The 22,239-nt window shown below is 44.3% G+C and overlaps 1 protein-coding gene across 1 annotated transcript in view; it reads right to left on the bottom strand.

The window, feature by feature from the left end:
* LOC146631427 (receptor-type tyrosine-protein phosphatase gamma-like) overlaps positions 1 to 10,753 on the bottom strand; it is a 368,587-nt gene extending 357,834 nt beyond the window's left edge. Inside the window, exon 1 of the mRNA XM_085354812.1 lies at positions 10,639 to 10,753. Coding sequence (XP_085210938.1) covers positions 10,639 to 10,753 — 115 coding nt within the window. The remainder of the gene's footprint in view (positions 1 to 10,638) is intronic.
* Between the last annotated feature and the right edge of the window lie 11,486 nt (positions 10,754 to 22,239).

Genomic DNA, 22,239 nt, shown 5'->3' with positions numbered 1-22,239 from the left:
GACTTTTTCCTTAAAATAAGAAAACTGTTTAATCAGTTTTTATGGAATAACAAACGTCCCAGACTTCGCTTATCACTTTTGTACTTGCCCTTTGATGCAGGAGGGCTGCAATGTCCTAACATGGTTTGGTATTACTGGGCAGCCCAGTTAAGAACTATAATGTTCTATTATGCTGCAGAAAAGCCCCCCGCATGGAGAACTATTGAGTCTCTCTCTCTTAGGCTTCCACTTCCTACATATGTATACTCTGATAAATATAATAAACTCAAAGACATTACGCTTAATCCTATAGTTAAAAACATGATTTATATCTTACATGTCACTCAAAGATATTTAAACGTAAAATCTCCCCTCTCTGTTTTTAGCCCGATTTGGGGCAACAATTATTTTGCCCCAGGTAGGGCGGATGGTGGTTTTAAAATGTGGGCAGACTCGGGGCTGGGACTGGTGAAGGATGCTTTCGGGGGTGATGGAAGACTTTTAAGTTTTGAACAACTAATCTCTAAATTTAATATTCCCCGAAAGCACTTTTTTCAAATACCTACAGTTTAGGAGTTTTATCAGGTCTTATCATAATGATTTTACACATATTCCCCCGCTGTCCACATTAGAGAAAATCCTAACCAAAAACCCCAGTGGTAGAGGGATGATATCTGAATTATATAACTTGATGATGACATCCTCTCCTGATTCATCTGCTGCTAAGCTTGAAGCTTGGAGGTATGACTTACAGGAGGACTTGACAGTGGAACAATGGAGTAGAGCATGTAAGCTAGCCCAAACACAGACAGGGAACACACGTCTAAAATTGCTACAATTTAATTGGTTGATGAGAGTGTACATAACACCAGAAAAACTTAACAAATTTAATATGCAGATTCCTGATATCTGTAATAGATGTGAAGAAGATAAGGGCACATTGCTCCACTGTTTATGGTCATGTCCAAAAATAAAGGAGTTTTGGGAAGAGGTTGGAGCAATGATAAAGGAGATTTTGTCAATTAAACTTGTGATGGATCCCAAACTTTTCCTACTGGGATTATATCCTGTAGGGTGTAACATAGATCATTTTGAAAAAATCTTCATAAACATGGGAATACTACAAGCAAAGAGAGTGATAGCTCTAACGTGGAGGAGTCTTGGCAAACCAAGTATTTCACATTGGTTCAAAGAATTGTCTTTATGTTTACCATTAGAGAAAATTACATATACTCTAAAAGATAAACAAGAAATTTTCCAGAAAATTTGGGGGTGCTACATCCAGTATATTGGGAATAAAGATCTATCTGGTTTACTGTGTGAGACAGGGACAGCCTAGCTATTCCCTGTACAGGACCACAACCATATGCTGCAATCTGAAAATTATTCTTTAAAATCTGTCAGAGGTCTCATGGACTCAAGTGCTTTCATTGAATGTACCTTGTGTTTCGTTTATTGTGTAAATTTGTTTGTGTATGTACTTTATATATGTATATATGTAAAACTTTAATAAACATAATGTTGAAAAAGAAAAAAAAAAAAAAAAAAGAAATCAAGAGAAACGCTCCAGGCTGCTCAGTCACAATTACTGTTACTGTACTTTTATTACAAGTATTATACTGTAAAAGCAACAGACGGCACCCTGCTTCAGCTCCTGTACAGAGCTGAATATTAAATATGTGCAAACAACAGCATATTTTCAGTCTCCACATCTGTAAAGACAGGGACAGTAACTGCGTGTGTGTATAAAACCTGCAGATAGTCAGATTAACAGTATTTTGTCTCTATCTGTCAATGATCTGGCATGACGTGAAAAAAGGCACATACCTTTGACGTTGCGTGACAAACTCTCTATTCCTCGTCCACACATGAACGCAAAAACTGAGTTTTAAAAAATCACCGAGGTCAAAAGGTCCAAATCCATAGACACAGCTGCATTTTCAAAAGTACCCGTGTAGGTGTGACCGTAGCGTAAAAGAGTTAGTAGTTTATTTTCTTGCTACCTGTAATTTATTGCAGCTTACTTGTATTTGCTCAATTGTTTACTAAATGTTTGAGGTGTGAAATAAACCGCAATGGAGTTTGAAAACAAAATATGGGCATGTGTGGTTGGAGTATGTGTTTGTGCGGGCGGGGGGTTAGGTGGTGATGGGCCCGAACATTTTTCTTGTAAAACAAAGGGGGGGGCAGCAAAAGAAGTTTGGGAACCACTGGAGTAGGCTATCCCAGAGAAGTAGAGCAAGTGTGTAAGTTCATCTCTGAATGTTGGTAAAGCATTCCCACGTTAAGCTTAAGAACCGATATATGGAGCTCAGATGTCTGTGCGTTGTCATTGCTAAGCCTGACCGTACAATGAAAAGACTCGAGTTTCACTTTGAAAAAAACAACTGTGCTCCAGGCTAAACAGTTCTGTGGTTCAAAAAAAAGAAAAAGAAAAACATGAGTGTTGTGAAGCCGTGTTTGCATTTATTTGCACTGCTTTCCACTCTGGAAGTCTATTTATGTTCATCTTTAAGTATGAAAGGGTCCATTATACAACTTGTTTGGTTTTTTTAAGTTGTTTAATATAAACATTATTTTGTGCTGATATTGCACTTCTTTTTTCAGAAGGCAAGGCAAGTTTATTTGTACAGCACAATTCAACAACAAGGTGATTCAAAGTGCTTTACAGAGACATTAGAAACAAAAACAAATAAAAAGCATGATTTAAAATTGATTAAAACAAGCAAACAAACTAACTAATTAACAAACAAACAACAGATAAAATCAGTAGTTAAAATGTTAGTTTTGAAATTTAAGCTTAAAAGTGTGGATTTGGTGCTTTATTCAAATGCAGCTGAGAACAGGTGAGTCTTCAACCTGGATTTAAATAAACTGAGTGTTTCAGCTGATCTGAGGCTTTCTGGGAGTTTGTTCCAGATATAAGGAGCATAAAAGCTGAATGCAGCTTCTCCGTGTCTGGTTCTGACTCTGGGAACTGATAAAAGACCGGATCCAGATGACCTGAGGGATCTGGAAGGTTCATACTGGGTCAGAACCAAAGATCTGCATAAAATTGCATTTTAAATTACTTTTTGAATATTACTTTAAACACTTAGACTTAAAGTTCTGCTAAAAGTTTAAATAAAAAGAGCAGTGTTGCTGAACCATGAAATATTTTGGTGCAGTGTATTTTTGCATACAAGTGTAACAGAATAGCTTTAGTGTTTTGTTTTTTTAAATTTGAGTATGAACTTATACAAAATGCAGCAAGATATTTAAAAAAAACAGTTTTATTGATTATAAAAGACTGTATCAGATTCATATCAGTATCGGACATAAAAAAGTGGAATCGTGCATCTCTATTTTTGACTAAAAATGAATTTTGAACATTTTATTAATAACATAAAACTCTACATCACCCCTGCATATACAGCTGAGCTACTGAGACCTTATACCCACAGCATCTCCAATTGTCTGATCAGAGTCTCCTATTTGTTCCACACACTGATTTTAAAACCAGAGGTGAACAGCGTTCTTCAGCCAATCAGGTCCTAGCGAATAAAATCTCATTTCTATACGTTACATTTTTCCCCATTATTCATGGTTTTGTGGTCTGCTAATATAAATGTAAAGGATTCTGCATGCAGGAATCAATGAAACACTGCGTTTGTACACGTGTACACACATAGGGCAAGGCAATATGGCCAAAAATGTTTATCACGATATATATTTGAAAATTTGCGATAACGATATAACTGACGATATAATTGACGCGAGACAAAATACGTTACAACTCCACAAATTTATTAGTGCAAAAATCCCCCATCAATTCATTTTTTACTTAAACAAGCAGCTGTTTTTTATGTGTATTAATGCTATGTAAAAATTTAACAGTGCAAATGCAAATTCCTTGCTGACAATTTAACATTTTCAGTAGAAATGGGCTGAAATATCCTGAGCATAACCATGTATAATATCCACAAAAGTTAAAAAGAGGTGTTTTGCAACATGAAACTGCAGTGTGCCACATAAACAGGTCAAATACATATTTTTCAGACCATTTTGTGCACCGGATTATAAGGCGCATTAAGCAAAACAAAACAGTGGGATAAGTCAAACTTAACTCAGCTCATTCTTCTTGCTTCCTCCACTTCTGTACCATTGATTCATTAATGCTGAATTCTCTCACAGCTGCTCTATTCCCATGTTCTACTGTGTGACTGATAACCTTGAGTTTAAAATGGGCTTCATACGCATGTCTCTTAACAGGTGCCATTTTGGGGTCCTTATACACACAATGCGGTAATATTATGTTGACGCTAGAGCAGGGCGATATCACCAAAAATAAAAAAGAGGCCTCTGAGGCCGTCACAACTGCCCTGTGACAGAGGTTGTCTGAGAGAATATTGGGAGCAACAACACCATGAAGTCCAAAGAACACACCAGACAGGTCAGGGATAAAGTTATTGAGAAATTTAAAGCAGGTTTAGGCTACAAAAAGATTTCCCAAGCCTTGAACATCCCACGGAGCACTGTTCAAGCCATCATTCAGAAATGGAAGGAGTATGGCACAACTGTAAACCTACCAAGACAAGGCCGTCCACATAAACTCACAGGCCGAACAAGGAGAGCGCTGATCAGAAATGCAGCCAAGAGGCCCATGGTGACTCTGGACGAGCTGCAGAGATCTACAGCTCAGGTGGGGGAATCTGTCCATAGGACAGCTATTAGTCGTGCACTGCACAAAGTTGGCCTTTATGGAAGAGTGGCAAGAAGAAAGCCATTGTTAACAGAAAACCATAAGAACTCCCGTTTGCAGTTTGCCACAAGCCATGTGGGGACACAGCAAACATGTGGAAGAAGCTGCTCTGGTCAGATGAGACCAAAATGCAAAAAGCTATGTGTGGAAAACTAACACTGCTCATCACTCTGAACACACCATCCCCACTGTCAGATATGGTGGTGGCAGCATCACGCTCTGGGGGTGCTTCTCTTCAGCAGGGACAGGGAAGCTGGTCAGAGTTGATGGGAAGATGGATGGAGCCAAATACAGGGCAGTCTTGGAAGAAAACCTCTTGGAGTCTGCAAAAGACTTGAGACTGGGGTGGAGGTTCACCTTCCAGCATCAACGACCCTGAACATAAAGCCAGGGCAACAATGGGATGGTTTACAACCAAACATATCCATGTGTTAGAACGGCCCAGTCAAAGTCCAGATCTAAATCCAATCCAGAATCTGTGGCAAGATCTGAAAACTGCTGTTCACAAACGCTGCCCATCTAATCTGACTGAGCTGGAGCTGTTTTGCAAAGAAGAATGGGCAAAGATTTCAGTCTGTAGATGTGCAAAGCTGGTAGAGACAGACCCTGAAAGACTGGCAGCTGGAACTGCAGCAAAAGCTGGTTCTACAAAGTATTGACTCAGGGGGCTGAATAATTACGCACACCCCACTTTACAGTTATTTATTTGTAAAAAATGTTTGGAATCATGTCTGATTTTCGTTCCACTTCTCACGTGTGCACCACTTTGTGTTGGTCTTTCACCTGGAATTCCAATAACATTGATTCATGTTTGTGGCTGTAATGTGACAGAATGTGGGAAAGTTCAAGGGGCCGAATACTTTTGCAAACCACTGTAAGTCAAACGTTACACAACTCATTCTTCTTGCATCATCTACTTCTGTACCATTGATTCATTAATGTTGAATTCTCTCGCAGCTGCTCTATTCCCATGTTCTGGACCTGAAAACAGGGTTTGGTTTCGTTCTATAATACTGAACTTATTTATGACGGTTTGAACTTTGAGAGTGTTTACACAAGAGAGAAAAGTGTGAAAATGTTCATGCCTGTCTGAGAAAAGTGTGTAGTGAGGGGTTTTACAGCCTTAAAACATTTATAATAATTGTAAAAAATAAAGTTGGCTACTTTGCGGATTTCACCTATTGCGGGTTATTTTTAGAAGGTAACTCCCGCAATAAAGGCGGGACCACTGTATTGGATGGAAATTCACTCTAACTTCTCTCAGTCAAACAAACTGGCTGTTCTTTGGCAGCTTTTTCAGTTTTCAGGAGCGCAGAGCTGAAATAATGATGATGTTTCATTCTTGTGTTAGAGGGAAATCTTTTTAGTTTCTTTGCACCCTGATCTCACAGTAATGCATGATGTGCCCATGGCATGACATTGGTATGGTATCAGCATGCGGGGTATAACGTCAAACTTTGGACAGTATGCAATGATATAGTATGACAGAGGTAGAGGCAATGGTACCACAGTGGCAAAGAAGGGTAGAGGAGGAATGTGCTGCTTTCTGCCACACTAAGGGCTGGTTCTCAATTTTTGACTGATTTTTGAAAGTGCAGGTGTACGGCCATGCTGCTTTTTAATCAGCATTTCAATAATAAATGAGACTAGATTCCAAACAGGGACAAAAGCTGAGTTTTGTCTGTGTGATGACAGCTGTACTGTAGCATGTACGGTGCACGCTCAACGCTGGTACAAGCTGAGCACGTTGTGATGTCACAGTGGCTCATAACACTACCGGTTACCTTGGTTAATGTTTCATCCATCATCGCGTCACAAAGCTGACTTGGATCAGGCCATTTTTCACGAGTGAACTTTGTGATGAAATTTCAAAAATGAATTTAACATTTATTTGCATCTGTGTTTTAACTGTCTCATATTTTCTACATCAGATGTTTTTTGCAAATTGTTCCAGAAAAAATTTATCGTGTGATTTATCTGAGAAAAAAAGTCACACTAACGATAAAGTCTGAAAAATATCTGCTTCAGAAACATTATGGTGATAACAGCATGGGCAAGGAGAACATATGGCTCCTGCCGCCAGCAAACGAGACCTAGCAAAGCAGAATGAAAGCAGCAGAGATGGAGGGCTACACTGCAGGTGGAAATAGCTGCTACGGGCTGGATGGAGCTTCCTCTGGAAAATATACTGGGCAGCACAGCCCCTCCAAATAACCTGACGTAGAGCTAAAACTGTACAGGAGGAAAAGAATGGAGATCCTTTTGGAGCCAGCAGGACTGCTCTGTCCTTCCAGTCTACACTCCTTACTCACGTAGCAATCAGAAGAACAGCCTGAACAAGTGGACTCTGCAGTGGCACGCTCAGCCGAGCAGGCTCACAGCAGAATAAATGATGCTGCACACTTGGCCTCCCTCACCGCATTCTACAGATATCATTAGTGCCTCTGCGCTTAATATCATTATTGCTATTGTTATCATTATCAGAACTATTTATCTGTAGTCCCCCTGTGTGCAGCGAGCAGCACACTTTCCTGCTAAAAATCAATAGTGATTTAAAGAGGATGCTTCTTCTTCTGTCCTCATTAATCTGGCTCCCGATGCCTCTCCTGTTGCTACCTCCTCATGACAAAACCACATCTACCAACTGCCTGACACCACCCCTGCGCGCGCACACACACACACACACACACACAGAGCAGTATCTTTTAATCAGTCTATTAAGGAGAGCAGGGGTGCCGTGCTGATGATAAAGTGACCTGTGAGCCGGTGTGCGTTCCCCACTCCGGCCACAGCAGAGGACAGATAACAGCTCAGTGAGCACCAAGATGATGATGATGATAATGTTAGAAACCCAAGGCCACGGAGCATATCCAGCCCCATCCTAAATGTCAGCCGTCTTCCTGCATTACTGTGACTACGAGGCTTGTGACACGCAGGCCTGCCTACAGTTATGAGCCTGGCCCCTGTGTGAGCATATCCACTGTGACAGATGAACGGAGAGTTAGAGAGGAACGAGATGGAGATAGATGGAGGAGCAGGGGGTGGTGCTTGTGGGAAAGGTGTGCTAGCTTTACAGATGACAGTGACCTCTGTGTGTTTGGTTAACCCGGGGCTGACGGGTGGCACCGTGACGGGGTGTGACAGTGCACACCACAGATGGGAAAGCAAACGTGATGCCCCGTGTCAGCAAGCAGACACCCTGCAGTGACAGCCACTGCTCTCAACACCCCAACCAACAGAGAAGCACAGCGAGCACATGTTTGTGGCTACAAACAGCCCACTATGAGGGCGAGGGGGCACTGACAGCACTCAGGTCAGTTTTGCAGACATAACAGCACAAAGTACGCGTGCTTCTGACAGTGCCGCTACACACTGGACGAGCATTGTAAGAACTAGTGAACGGACACGGGACAAGTTCTTTCTATCCAACATTCTCACACATTCACACTGGATGGGCGTGATACTTGCAGCGAGTATCACGCCCATCCAGTGTGAAGCAGCCAGGGATCGAACCAGCAACCTTCAAAGCTCTCATTCCTGAGCCACAGCCACGCCCATAAGGCGTGACAGAGTGATCTGTCTGTGACAGGACTGTATTACAACCAGGATGTTGAAGAATTTTGAATTTGTTTGCACTTTCCTATTTGAACTCCTGGATGTATTTGCACAGAACACTGAGGAGAAGCTCGCTGTGTTTCTCATGTTTAGATCATTTGCTGCTCTGTGGGGTTTCGGCTGATTTCACAGACACTGGCGTGATCCACGTTTGCATGTTTCTCCGTACAGCGAATGGGAAAGTAAGCAAGCCAGAGGCTGTCAATGCCGATACCCAGCAGGACAGCAGCTCGTCTCTGTTTCTACTGCATCTGTCAGCCATTCGACAGCGAGCCGCCACCTTGGGCTCACTATCATGACAGCTGCATGGGTCTGAGTGGAGAGCCGGTCAAGCAGAGACAGAGAACAGACAGAAACATATTAGCACTGTGCACATTTTCACACGCTCCATCCTTAGATCCACAAAAAGGAGACGGTTTGTGATTGCAGGACGAGTTATTATGTTTGAGAAGACAAAGCATCACGCAGCTAATTTTGACTTTTGTCGGATAAATACGTTTCCTGGCCAGATGTCACACACCCTGAGACTTTCTTTTTTTAGCTTCAGTATTTCCTCTGAGCAGAAACTGAATCTTTGTGTTTTCAAGGAGTCCAAGTATACGTTCTCCACCAGTGGGTCAGTGGGTCCCTCTCACTCTCCCTGCACTCTGCTTTTCTCCGGATCTGTGATCAGATTGTGATTGACATGAGCGTCTGAGATAAACTTTAACTTTCTACGTCTGAAAATCCGTCAGTCGCTCCCAAAGTGTCACTAGCACTGGTACGGTTTGTTCGAGCAAAGGCACGCTACTGCTCAGTACAGCAGTCCCAGAAACTCTCCCGTGAGTGTGTTTTGTGATATCTGACACATCAGAGCTAATGTAGTTGAGCTTGAAAGTAGGCTAATACTGTCTACCACTGACACTCCCACACACCTTACCAATCTGAGCCATAGTCTCAGTAAACCTCATCACTCGGGCAACTCACACATGGACTCTTTTCTTTGCACTACGTCTGAGCACTTTGCAACTATTTTGTTCTCAATTGTGTGCTTTTCTACTATTTCTACTATATTTCTCCTGCTTGTCATTTGCTGCTGTCTAATAATGTGCATGAGCACCCACAATTTCACTGTACACGTACAATGATAATAAAAGGCTATTTCAGTCTATTCTTTTTTAACTAGCAGCTCTGAAAACGTGTCATATCCACAGACGGCCACAGGACTTCTACATCAGCCTGGCTCCTCAGGGTGGGGGTCTGGGAGCCAAACAGAGTTTACTGTAAGGTAAAGGGCCCAATGGGGTCAGTGGTTTTCTTCTCATGGCAGGTTATGTGAAAAATGTGTGTTCACCCATAGCATTACGGGGATGTGACTCAACACAGCATAAATGCTGCACTTTGAATGTGGCCGCTGGCTTCTTCTTTGTCATGTTACCTGCACACTGTGGGCCCTTCCTTGACACTACAGCATCCAAGCGTGCCACAGGAAATGCCTTTGTTGACATCCCATGATACAGGTACGTATCGGCATATACCATTATCCAACATCTTTCAAACGTAGGTACACCTTCTGGTGCTGAACGCCTGCAAACAACAAAGGCTCGTTGCTTTGTTAGATATTACTGCATACGAGTGGAATACGTGTGAGCCTTTTGTGGCTGAGTGGGTGGTAATTACACATCTATAGCTTCTGTTGGGCTGACAGCCCGGAAAGTGTTGAATGTCTATTTGCAGCATCTTCCACAGTTGAAAGAGTGCAGCGTGGTCAAGGTCAAATTCGATTTGTGGGCTTTATTTCTGAATGTGATCACACACTTGTCAAGTGAAGGGTTTAGGTCCGGTGTTGGAGGTGAGGGTAAAATTGCCTCATAGAACAGCTGGAGAGGCCTAATAAAAAGACAGAGCAGGACATTTTCCACCGTTCACTGTAAAGCAGGCGTGCAGTGTTACAATCAGGTGCTGTGGGTCTAGTGTCAGCCCAAACACAGACATCAGGTCTGCCTCCCCCACACAGATTAGAGCCTCACTGCAGTGGGGCTGTGTGAACGCGTCACAGCCCCACTGTCTCGCTCCAGGGTGAGCCGGCAGGTAACAAGCCATCACATCATCACATCCAAGCCAAACCGAGCCCACTCTGCTGGTGTGGACAGGTGAACCGAGTTCCTCCAGCAGACGGAGCGCGGGGTTGTAACGCTGTGCTAGGAGTGTGCGTGAAGGGACACAAACAGGTCACGGACCAGAGACAGACAATTATTCAGTGAATAATTGTGGTCGTGTGTGGAACAGAAAGCCCGTGTTGGACGTGTGCGGATGAAACTTACCGGGATGACTGTGGGCCCCACGGAGCACGAAGGCTGCAAACACCAGAGGTAAAATCCAGCAACAGCACGACCGCAGTAGTGTCCACATGGCAGGGATGTGCGCGTCCACATGCATACAGCACCCACGAACAACTGTTGACTCTCCGTCCTCACCGTCCACTCAGTGACCGCGCAGCAGGCAAGATGCAGGCGGACGGACCCACAGAGGTCCACACTATTCCCTTCTTATCATACCACTCGCGCGGACGCTGGTGTCTCCGGGAAAGCGCGCGTGTGCGTGTGCACGCAGCTCCTCAAAGCGTTCTCTGGCTTGTGTGGCTGCGGCGGTGGAGGTAGCGCTGTCTAGGCACAGGGACAGAGAACAGTCGGCGCTGGAGCAGCGGGGAGGGTAGCTTTCATCCCTCCACCCATCCACCAAGTAACAAGCGAGCCCTACTCTGCTACACGCTTCAAACGGCCAGAGAGAGAGAGAGAGCGGTCAGTCCTCTGGATCCTAGCGCCGGGGAGGAAGCGCGCACTCTGAGCACACGCACAGATAATTAGAGATGTTCCATCTCCACAGCTTCGGTGTGTGTTCACAATTAAAGGATTGCACCTCCGCCTCAGGTTTGTCTTGGAATGAGTGCAGCGACCGTGGTTATTCAAACAAAATTAACAAAGCCTTGAAATTATAGAACGCTAGGACCGCCGTAATGAATGAATTAAATACACCATTAAATAATTATTTAAATGTGTCAATAATTAATTGAAATTGAAAATAATTAATTAAAACGGGAAATAATTAATTAAATAAATAAATATTTTTGACACATTTAATTAATTAATTATTGACACATTTAAATAATTATTTAATGGTGTATTTAATTCATTCATTTTGGCACACTTGATTCCTTCAGGTCTCACCATGAATTTATTTTATCTGTCAGCCTCACCCATCAAACCCAGGGGGCGGGGTTAACACTGATCGAGTCAAAACCATTGCTTTGGCCTGGTGGCCGTTGTTTTTAAAAGGCGTTTCTGCACACCAACAACCGGCATGTGGAAACGAACAGAACTGAACTTTGAAAAACCCTGTTTGTGTGTCACCAAATACCGCTTTAATATTTTTTAGCTGAGAATGTAGCGGTTTAATCTTAGATATCTGGTCGGTTTGTCAAGATACAGCCTCTTTGCAAAAGTGCTTCGATAATTTCGGAAATGTCTGCCCAGCCCAGTCTCAGGGCAAAGCGTGGGATAGACCCACTCGCCTCCCAAGCAATCGAGCTGTTATTAGCACCGACAAAGCGCAGGCCTGGTACACAGCTGTACAGCTGTAACCCCCGCAGTATGGAACTCCAAAGTGTTCAAAATTAAATAAATAAATAGGTCAAGATGAAATAAATAACTATGTGAATAAATAAGACACAGATATGTAATGTGAGAATGATATTGTGAAATCACGGAACACAAAAAAATGCTCATTATTGTGAAATATATTACATTCTGCTATATAAATTTACTTATTATTGTGAAATATTATTTCATGGTCATTATTTTTCACAATAATAGAGATTATTCCTGAGGCATTTTATTTATTTCCAGCCGTTTTTATTCCAAAATGACCTTTTTTCAAAGTCAGTCTTTATTTCAAAATCCCGTTTTTCCCAGTGGCCAATTGCGCACTGCTGGCACGTCTCTGCGCAGAAAAAAATCTGCGTTGTGCACAAAAAAAAATCTAACCTGAATTGAAATTACAGTAAATACATTAATAATTCTGTTTGGCAGTGTCAGTCAGTGACTGGCTGCTCCAGTATGGGATTAGAACGATGCCACCTTATCCCACAGTCCAGCCAATCACGCGATTCACATTCGTATATACGCAGCTAATCAACATCGCTGACAGGCTATGACAGCGTCCTTATGCGCCCACACCGGTGTTTTAGCGAGCAAAGCGGCTGATGTGGAGTGAAGCCACGTTAATGACAACGACTACAACCACTGGAGATCTGAGCAGGACAGACGGAAGAATTGATGGAAAAAGTGTGGACTTTATACCAGTTTTTAAATTGTGACCAGAGTTATGATAAAAATATCTGCAATGTTTGGTTTTCTTCCTGAATACTGTCGTTGTTTATATTTACTGCGGGAAGAAACGGTAAAAACTGCGTTTTATAAGAAAAACGCTGGAAATCACTCTCCGCCTGTGAGCAAAAACAAAACCAAAAAACCCCGCCCTTTCCTATTGGTCAAAAAATGTCCCATGTTGACCAATCAAAACATGACATTTAGTTGTTTAGGGAGGGGGGACGTTTTAGGAGTGACGGCGGCTGGCTGCCTCTGCCTCAATTTTATCCCACAACTTAGACATTCACATTACTCACACTCTCATTACACATACATATAGGATCTTGGGGGTGGGCACGATACACGGAATCCAAAGTACCGTCAGGGTGTACACCCCACCCCTGGCGTCGTTGCCCACCTCTCAAGGTTAAATACACGTAGACATTGAGGGCTAGCAGGAGGGACCATGCGCTTACCTGCTGCTCTCTGGCAGGTAGCTCCATGCCCTCCTGGGTTTTAAATGCACCTTAGAACACACATGCATCAACACTACAATGAGCGGGTGGAGGGAGGTTTGGAGTCTTCTCTCACCCCCATTCTCTGCGACCTGCTGGAGCGGGGGGGCTAGGAGGAGGAGTTGGCCGTCCGACTGCGGTCTGGAGTGTGGGGCCTCCCTGCTGCTGCGGAGTCGGGGCGGTCTGCCTCCCCCCACCGCAGGGAAGAGGGTAACACCACCTGGGTCTGGGTGCAGTTCCCCCTCCAGGGGCAAGGGTACCTAGACCCGGTTTGTAGAGTACGCTTGGGGAGTGTGATCATGTGTACAGCGTCTCTTTATGTCTGTCTCCACGTGAGCATGAGGGTGGGAATGGATGTTTGTGTAATGGATGTTTGTGTCTGTGTGTGCCTGTATGTCTGTGTCTATATGTCAGGTTGGGTGTCAGGCGCCACCTCTCTGGGGACATCTCAGGCCCTCCAAGGTTTGGAGGCCTATCTCCCCCTACCACCACTTCCCCTGCCAGTGGCGGACTCCCTCAGACATCGGTGCGTTGGTGGTTCTTTGTGTCCGGGGATGGGCGTTCAGGTACACACCGGCTCACTCCTTGGCGGCCGCTTATCGGGGCCTGGAGCCTGGGGCTCGCTCGGGCCACTTCGGAGGTGGGGTGCCCCCGGCCTCTCGGCCTGGGGCTCGGTCACTCAGGCACGGCTGGCTGCCGGCGGAGCTCACGGGCGCGTCACTGCAACTCCCCCTGGCTTCTGCTCCGCGGCTGCTGAGTGAGCCCTCATCTGGGACTCTCCTCAGCTCTTACTGGGACAGTGGCGCGGCTGCCCCTCTGTTGGGCTTCCTTGGTCTCTTGTGTTCTGGGGGCCTCTGGATGTCTGGAGTCTTGATCTCCTCCATACCTGCTTCATGCCCTGGAGGGCGGGGCTGTGGCCCCCCCACACCCTCTACCAGATCATTACATGAAGGAACCTTTTAAAAAAACAAGCGCGTCCATGCTCACAGGTGTACACACGGGTGATCACACACACAAACTACACCCTTTTTGGCTCCTACCTCAAAGCACATTGTGTTCTGTTGATCTTATGTGCTGCACAATAATGTTTAATATTTAGTATTTACTGTCATATTCCCATAGATCATTGTGATGTTGTTTATTCTATTACTCTTGTTCTCTTCTGCTTGTTTTCTTTTTTCTTTCTCAGCAGGTGATCCAGGTGATTGATATATGCATTTTTTATTTCTTTTTTTTTCTGCTCATTCTGTTGGTTTTTGTCTTTTGCCCTTCTCCCCCGTCCCTCTTCTCAGCTGTTTCTCTTTCCCTCTTTCTTTCTCCCCTTCTTTCCCCCAGTCAAGTCTGTCCCGTATTCAGTAAATGAAAATAAAATAAACAATAAAAGGTGAATCAAATGGACCATTACGGCAAGGCTGGGATTGACAATTTGGTAAAGTAAATCCGTTGGGCCTCTTTCTTTGCCTTTAGACAACAATTCTGATGCAAAAGAGCCAAACGGGACAGGCAGGGAAAAAAAAAAAAAAAAAAAAAAAAAAGGAGTGACGGCGGTGTTTTGAGATGTGAGAGATTTGTGACGTTTTGCACAAATCTTGTGTAGTTAGTGTGTAGTTAGTGTGTAGTTAGTGTGTAGTGTAGTCAACAGTTTTGTTGTGTGTGTCAGAACAATGAGGCGCCTGCTGAGTGTTACAGGTGTTACAGCAGTGATACGTCTGCTGTTGTCAGGCCTGCAGGTATCAGGCTGTTGTTCTCCTTCATCTCATAGTGGACAGAAATTATTTTTTGGAGCGGCACAAATAATTTGATGCAGAACAGCTGATTGTTCTGTAAATAGTTTGAAATAGTTTAAAATGCCTTGGCTGCATTTTTAGGTAAACATGTTTTGAAGGAAGGAAGGTTCAGGGCTGAAGCAATCAGCATCATGGGCTCATCCGGTTAGAATAAGAAAAAGCAGCCATCTAATTCAGAATTATTCTCAGGGTTCTCCTTTTATTCTCAACTCAAATCAATAAGGCAAAGAAGGAAGGAAAGAAAGACACACATGGACTGCTCTCTCTAAAAAGGACATAAAGTATGATTTAAGTAACTCAAAATGATACATGAACTCAGGAGACTCAAAGAGAAACTCACCTCAGCTGCCGCCCCATGTGGGAGTGAAGAAAGAGTGAGGGGTAGGTGAGTGCAGTCCTTATATACTGTGTGACATATAATGTGTGACAGGTGAGTGCAATTAAGGCCAAGCACCACACCCAATCAAAGGTGAGGAAAAGAAACAAGGTGCATCTGGTGAAGTGAATGTGCTAGAAGGTGAGCCTTTACAACAGCCGCCCCCATATTTCTACTGAGAAATATGTTCAAAGGATCAGAGATGCTCCTTTCACAAAGCGGGGGCAGAAGAATCAGACATGCTACAGGTCTACTATAGGTCCAGGGGGTCGACCTAGAGGTCGACAATGCAGGCTAGACAGTTCAGGGGGCCGACCATGTAGCCAGCGGTGGCGGCAAAGCAGGTCCAAATGCCAACCACCTGGGATGCAGCGGCAGGCCCAGACCTGCAGACCGTTGGGCAGTTTTGCAGGTGCTGGGGGCAATGTACGGGGCTTGGCAGAGGCAGGACCAGGTGATGCAGGAGCAGGCAGCGCCCTGACCACTGGCGGAATGGCAGCCACAGGCGGTGGAACTGGTGATAGTGGCACTGCCGGTGACGACATAGGTACTGCTGATGGTAGAGTATGAAGTGGCTGAATGAATTCGGAGCCATCAGCGGACACAAGGATGTGCTGGAGCGGTTCTCCTGAACCTGAACTGGAAGATGTGAATAAACATTGGGCATGCGTGGAACTGCTCTGGGGTTGGAAGTCTGTGATTGGACCTTGGAGTGTCCACCCTAAGCGGGTTTTGACTGCTGCAGGAGATCCAAATGGTCCATGTCTAACTGGTGCAATAGGCGTAATAAGGTGGGTATGATCAGAGCCTATGAGCAGTAGTGGAGCTGCTTTGTTAGTAAAGGTTAATGGGATACCTTGAAGATGCTTGTATCTCCGTTGAAGAGAGGATACGGGGTAGGTGTGGTCTGAAAGTGCTAAGTGACTTGTAGCGAAGGCATTATTAATTGTGTATGTTTTCTCTGGATGTGCGATGGGTGAGATTTTGAAACTTACGGAAGAACCTTGAATAGTTTCAACTTCTTGACGGACCGTTCTAAGTGATAATCTCTCTGCTTCCCCAGTTAGGTTGAGATGCTGTGCAGCTGATGTCAGAAGAATGGTACGCTGGGAGCCATCATCAAGTACTGCATATGTTTCAAGAGTTCTTTTGCCATTTCGCAGGAGCACTTTCACAACCTTTAAAAGGACACTGGGACAATCATTAGGTCTATCAAAGTGTAGTGTCCTCACTACAGGATTAGTTTCAGTTTTAGATCTCTTATTTACATCACATAGGATCTGTAGATGTCTTTCCATGCAGGTGGCACATGCTTTCCTCAGATCACACTTTGCGGCCTGATGAGTCCTAGCACAACGCCAACACCGTTTGTTTGCTTTTATCCAGTTTATTTTCTCATCCTTTGTCTTCTGAATGAACTCGGGACACTTACTAATGTGATGTTCAGGTGAGCAGCAATATGCACATCTTGCCTTAGTCATTATGATGGGTTGTGCTGCCTGTACAGGATCGGATGCATTTGTCCCATGTAATATTGTTGTGAGTGGAGAGGTGTACTTATGGGCAGGTCGTGGCTGGTTAAAGGATGAAACACGACTGTCCTTTCTTGGTTGACACTTGCATTCAATTTGCAACCAGGATGAGAACAAAGGTAAGTCATACGTCATATCTCCTTGTTCCCTGTAAATGTGCCGTTTGAAGCGACTGGAATGCTCTGCGGGCAACTTTTCAAGTAGGCGATCGACATGGGAGCCACAATTTAGTTCTGTCCGTCCTTGATCACCCATAGTGCTAAGCAAACCAACTAAAGCTTGCACATGAAGAGCAAAGTTATCCAGAGTCCGACCATCACCTGCTCTGATAGGAGGAAGCTCCAGTATATTCTTTAGCTCTTTCAATGCTAGCTGTCTTGGTTGCCCATAACGCTCATCAAGGGCTTTGATGGCTTGAGTGTATGGGTCAGGAGCATAGGAAAAGGAAATAGCTAACCGTTTAGCTTGGTCTACTTTCAGATGATCAAGAAGGACATGATATTTGAAATGCTCTGTCTCATGAGGGTCAAGCAGGTTAGTAAGGGCCATTCGTAACAGCCTATACTGGATTTCATCTTCTCTGGTAAGGTCTGGGAAAGAAGGACCCTCAAGTTTATACACATGTGTTCTAGTGCTAACAGGGTGACTAGAACTAGCAGTAATGGGTACCGAAGGTTTTTGTGCATGCAAACCATCAGATGTAGCTGGTTGCTGCTTTACAGGAGGGTGCTGCCTTGGTTCTGGAATGCAAACGAGAGGTTGAGCGGGGTCTTCATCTAGAGGAACAGCAGGTTGAACACATGAAATCTGGTGGGGACCTTGCAGTGGCGTGGCCAGGAAATTAAAAGGAGTCTCATCTGGTGTCGGAAAAACTGGTCTAGGCAAACCACTTGAAGGAACTGCAGCATCTAATATTGTTGAATTAGGGAAAGGAGGGCTAGCAGCCAGAACTTCACCAGAGTGACGGCTAACCTGGGGGGGGCTGAGAGGGTGATTGACATGTTGCTGGATCAATCACTGGGAACTGCTCATGTTGCTGATGTGTTTGGGGAATGGCTTGTAAACCGCAAACAGAGGATTTAATTAAGGCCAAGCACCACACCCAATCAAAGGTGAGGAAAAGAAACAAGGTGCATCTGGTGAAGTGAATGTGCTAGAAGGTGAGCCTTTACAACAAAACAGCTGCAAAAAACTTTGTTGTTTGCAAAACTCGGTTACTTTTTTGAATAAGTAACTATGTGGTAGGACTTGACTTAAGCGGAGGAATGCAGGAGACTGATGCTGTCCAGTGTAGCAAGTGATTTATTCACCATTTTGTGACCCAAACAATATTTACAAAGAAATAAAAAAGAAACTCAAGTCTATAATTAACTCAGTTCAAATAAACATAACTGAACTTAAATCAACGGAAATTAAAGTCAAACTGCACACAGCTACACTGACCTGAACCTTTCTCGTGAAACACCTGAGTTCTTCTGCTTAAATCGTCCACTTAACCAAACAATTTCTCCTCTGGGCTATTCCATTCAGTAGGTAAGATGAACATGATTATATTCAATCCTCTACTACTCCTCTTTACTGGCAACATAAACTCTGTGGTGTAATCAATACATATTACAACAATAAATCTATTTCTTTATGAACCCTCTAAAATCAACTTTATTAAATCATAAGAGTTCTTCCCCTCCTGCACTTGGTCTCTTCCTGTGACCTCAGATGAACCCAGAAGCTATAAAGCAGGAAGTAAAACTACATTTCCTCCTTTTGTTTCTGGAAGACAGGTAGATAAGGTAAGTTCTAAACAATACAAATTAACAGTTGAAATAAAGAACATGTTAACTTAACAAACTTGTAGGGATTGATTTAAACCAAGATGTTATATTATATAATCTGTAAAAGTGCAGAACATAAACAAACCCGGGATAGTAGATGTTTGCCTGTTGCAGATTACATGTGAAATATGGTTAAATCAAAGCAAGAATGTTAACTAAGAATGTAGACAAATGGTCTTCTCACCCACTTTGTCACAAACTATAAAATTAATTGCCCAACACTGGTCACCAGTGTAACCACGGTAACGTCTGACCCCACTTCCGCCAATCCCTTTATTGTGGCAGGAATGAACCCTGTATAAGTTCCGGGTCAATCAGCTGCATGTTCCCTGCTCCCCTGGCTGCTGTTGTGCCTGTGGTTGGCGTTCTTGTCAGATATTGACAAATTACAGACTACATACCAGTTGACAGCGTGCAATAACCCGGCCGATTCATTCACCTTTACACCCTCTCTCAATCGACTCAACGGTCAGGTTTTTTTTCCCCGTGATCAGCCCTGATCAGCGCGGGATGGCGAGCCACCCGACCACCGCTGCATTGCGGTAGGACTTGCGAACCTTTGGACTAAACTGAACTGTTGACACATGACCTGTCACAGGTCAATGAAACTAAAGTGATCACATACTGGACTAAACCTCATCCCACCTCCTTTTGGAACCTAATAAGCTGTTCTGTATTGTCAACATTATTTTTGTTTGTGATATATATATATATGCATATATATATATTTTTTTTTTGTACATCTGTCTATATATTTCTCATAACAAACATAATATATATACTTTTGAGCTCTATTTTGGTTTCCTGTGTTTTATTCACACACTCAGGCTCCATAGACAAAACTACTTCTGATTGCTCATTTTCTATGAAGCTGCAGTCAGGCGCCCTGGTCCTTTACCGCGTTACAAGTGGTGAGCCAGCCAGGAGCCTTTGTGTGTGAATTTTTCTTTTCTTAATTGCTTTGTTTTTGCTGAAATTCAAAAATGGATTCAGTTGCACTTTCTGGCATAAATATATCACAGTCTGTGATGATCTCCGGTGTGTCTAACACAAAAGCTGATAACGAAATTCTTGATTACTTGCGTACTTATACCTCGTTACTTAAATGAGGACAATGGAGTAGAGGAAGAAGAAAGGGAACTGGAGCAGCAGCAATTGTCTTCACCTCCTTTCAGACCGGTTTCCACTGACCAGCACGGGGCACGACCCCGTCAAAGCCAGATTGGACCAACTCCAAGAGTATCACTCACAGCACATGATCTCAATCCACCACAAATACAAAGGGTTGTTGTTGAGCATGTGGTCCGAAACCCAGACATGAGCGCCACAACTTCACTACGTCTCTGTGCTTTTTCAGGAAGGATTCCTAAGCCAAGTAGTGAAGCAGATTTTGAATCATGGCGTTCCCAAATTGATCTACTGCTTGCCGACCCCAGTTTGTCAGCTCTACACATCACCAGATGTATTATAGAGAGCCTATTGTCACCTGCTGCTGATTTGGTAAAGGTCTAAGCCCCAACACATTGCCTTCAGTCATACTACGTGTACTTGACTCAGCTTTTGGAACAGTTCAAGATGGTGACGAATTGTATGCTCAATACTTAAATATTCTTCAAAATCCAGGTGAACGACCATCCGCTTACCTCCAAAGACCAAGCAAAGACCACGACCATTTCATCCTCAAGATCTTGATGCTGTAAGGAAACCCCTGCAAAAACTTCTTGACTCTGGAGTTATCAGAGAATCCGACTCACCATTTGCCTCTCCAATTGTGGTTGCGCGTAAAAAGAACGGCAGTGTACGTCTTTGTATTGACTACCGCAAACTCAGTTTGCAAACAATCACCTTCCACCTTCCCAGAAGAAACTGAGACCAACTATAAAGCCAGAAAATTACCTCAACTCCAAAGAGCCATTTGGAGGACGATGGACGCAAATGTGTCAGCAAGCTTTTGAGTCCATAATTGACAAACTTACTTCTGCCCCGTTTCTGGCATTTGCTGATCCCAGAAAACCATACACACTCCACACTGATGCCAGTCCCACAGGTCTTGGTGCGGTGCTGTATCAAGAGCAGGATGGAAAAAACAGAGTTGTAGCATATGCCAGCAGAGGTCCTTTACCGCGTTACACCAGGGTGCTGGAGAGGAGAGTCCATCCGTTAGTCAAACCTCAGATACAGGAGGAACAATGCGGTTTTCCTCCTGGTCGTGGAACACTGGACCAGCTCTTTATGCTCTCAAGGATACTCGAGGGTGCATGGGAGTTTGCCCAACCAGTCTACATGTGCTTTGTGGACTTGGAGAAGGCATTCAACCGTGTCCCTCAGGGGGTCCTGTGGGGGGTGCTCCGGGAGTATGGGGTGTCTGGCCCATTCAGTCCTTACACAACCGTTGCAAGAGCTTGGTCTGCAAAGCCGGCAAGAAGTCAGACTTGTTCCTGGTGGGTGATGGGTTCTGCTAGGGCTGCCCTTTGTCACCGATTCTGTTCATAATTTTTATGGACAGAATATTTCTAGGCGTAGCCAACTGGCGGAGGGCTTTCGCTTTGGTGGTCTCAGGATCTCATCCCTGCTTTTTGCAGATGATGTGGTCCTGCTGGCTTCATCAGGTGAGGGCCTCCAGCTCGCCTTGGAACAGTTCACAGCTGAGTGTGAAGCGGTGGGAGTGAGAATCAGCACCTCCAAATCTGAGGCCATGGTCCTCAGCCGGAAAAGGGTGCAGTGCCCCCTCCGGGTCAGGGACGAGACTCTGCCCCAAGTGGAGGAGTTTAAGTATCTCGGGGTCTTGTTCACAAGTGATGGGAGAAGGGAGCGGGAGATGGGCAGACGGATTGGTGCAGCAGCTGCAGTGATGTGGATGCTGTACTGGTCTGTTGTGGTGAAGAGAGAGCTGAGTGTAAAAGCAAAGCTCTAAATTTACCAGTCGATCTACGCCCCTACCCTCACTAGTCTTTGGTTTCTTTGTTAGAGTTCTGTCTTATGGTTTATGTCTCTGTGTTCTCTAGTTGCTCTGTCTCCCCTGTCAGCTGTATCCCCTTGTCAAGTCCGCGTCTCTGTGTTATGTTTCCTGTTGTACTTTGAAAGTCCGTGTCTCATGTTAATGGGTCTGGTTTTGCTTCCTTTGTCTCGTCAGCCCTGATTTGACCCAGCTGTGTTTCCTTCCTGTCTCTCATTCCTTGATTGCTCCTCTGTGTATATTAGCCCTGTGTTCTCTTTGGTCTGTGTCGCGATCTACCCTTATCTACCCTCATCTTGCGGCGTGTTCTGTCTGCGTAAGCTTATTTTGTATTCTCAGTTTTGTTACCCTTTTGAGTTCAGCATTAAAGCTGTTTTTTGAGTTCATGTCTGTCTCCAGAGTCTGCCCTTTGGGTCCTTTTCCTGCCTGCACACAGCTGTCACATAACACTGTGTGCCGGTGATTGGACATCAGCCGCTGATAAAGTGGGTTGGCTTATAAAGTGCTCTGTTGGGAAATGAGCTCCAGCAGCAATGCGCTCGGGGGAAAAAAAACTATAT

Source organism: Diplotaxodon limnothrissa, linkage group LG5, assembly GCF_057381915.1.
Source record: "Diplotaxodon limnothrissa isolate DT_005_m linkage group LG5, D_limnothrissa_male_GT1.1, whole genome shotgun sequence".
Lineage (NCBI taxonomy): Eukaryota > Metazoa > Chordata > Actinopteri > Cichliformes > Cichlidae > Diplotaxodon > Diplotaxodon limnothrissa.
The sequence above is the reverse complement of the archived record's forward strand: the minus strand, read 5'-3'. Positions and strand labels throughout refer to the sequence as shown.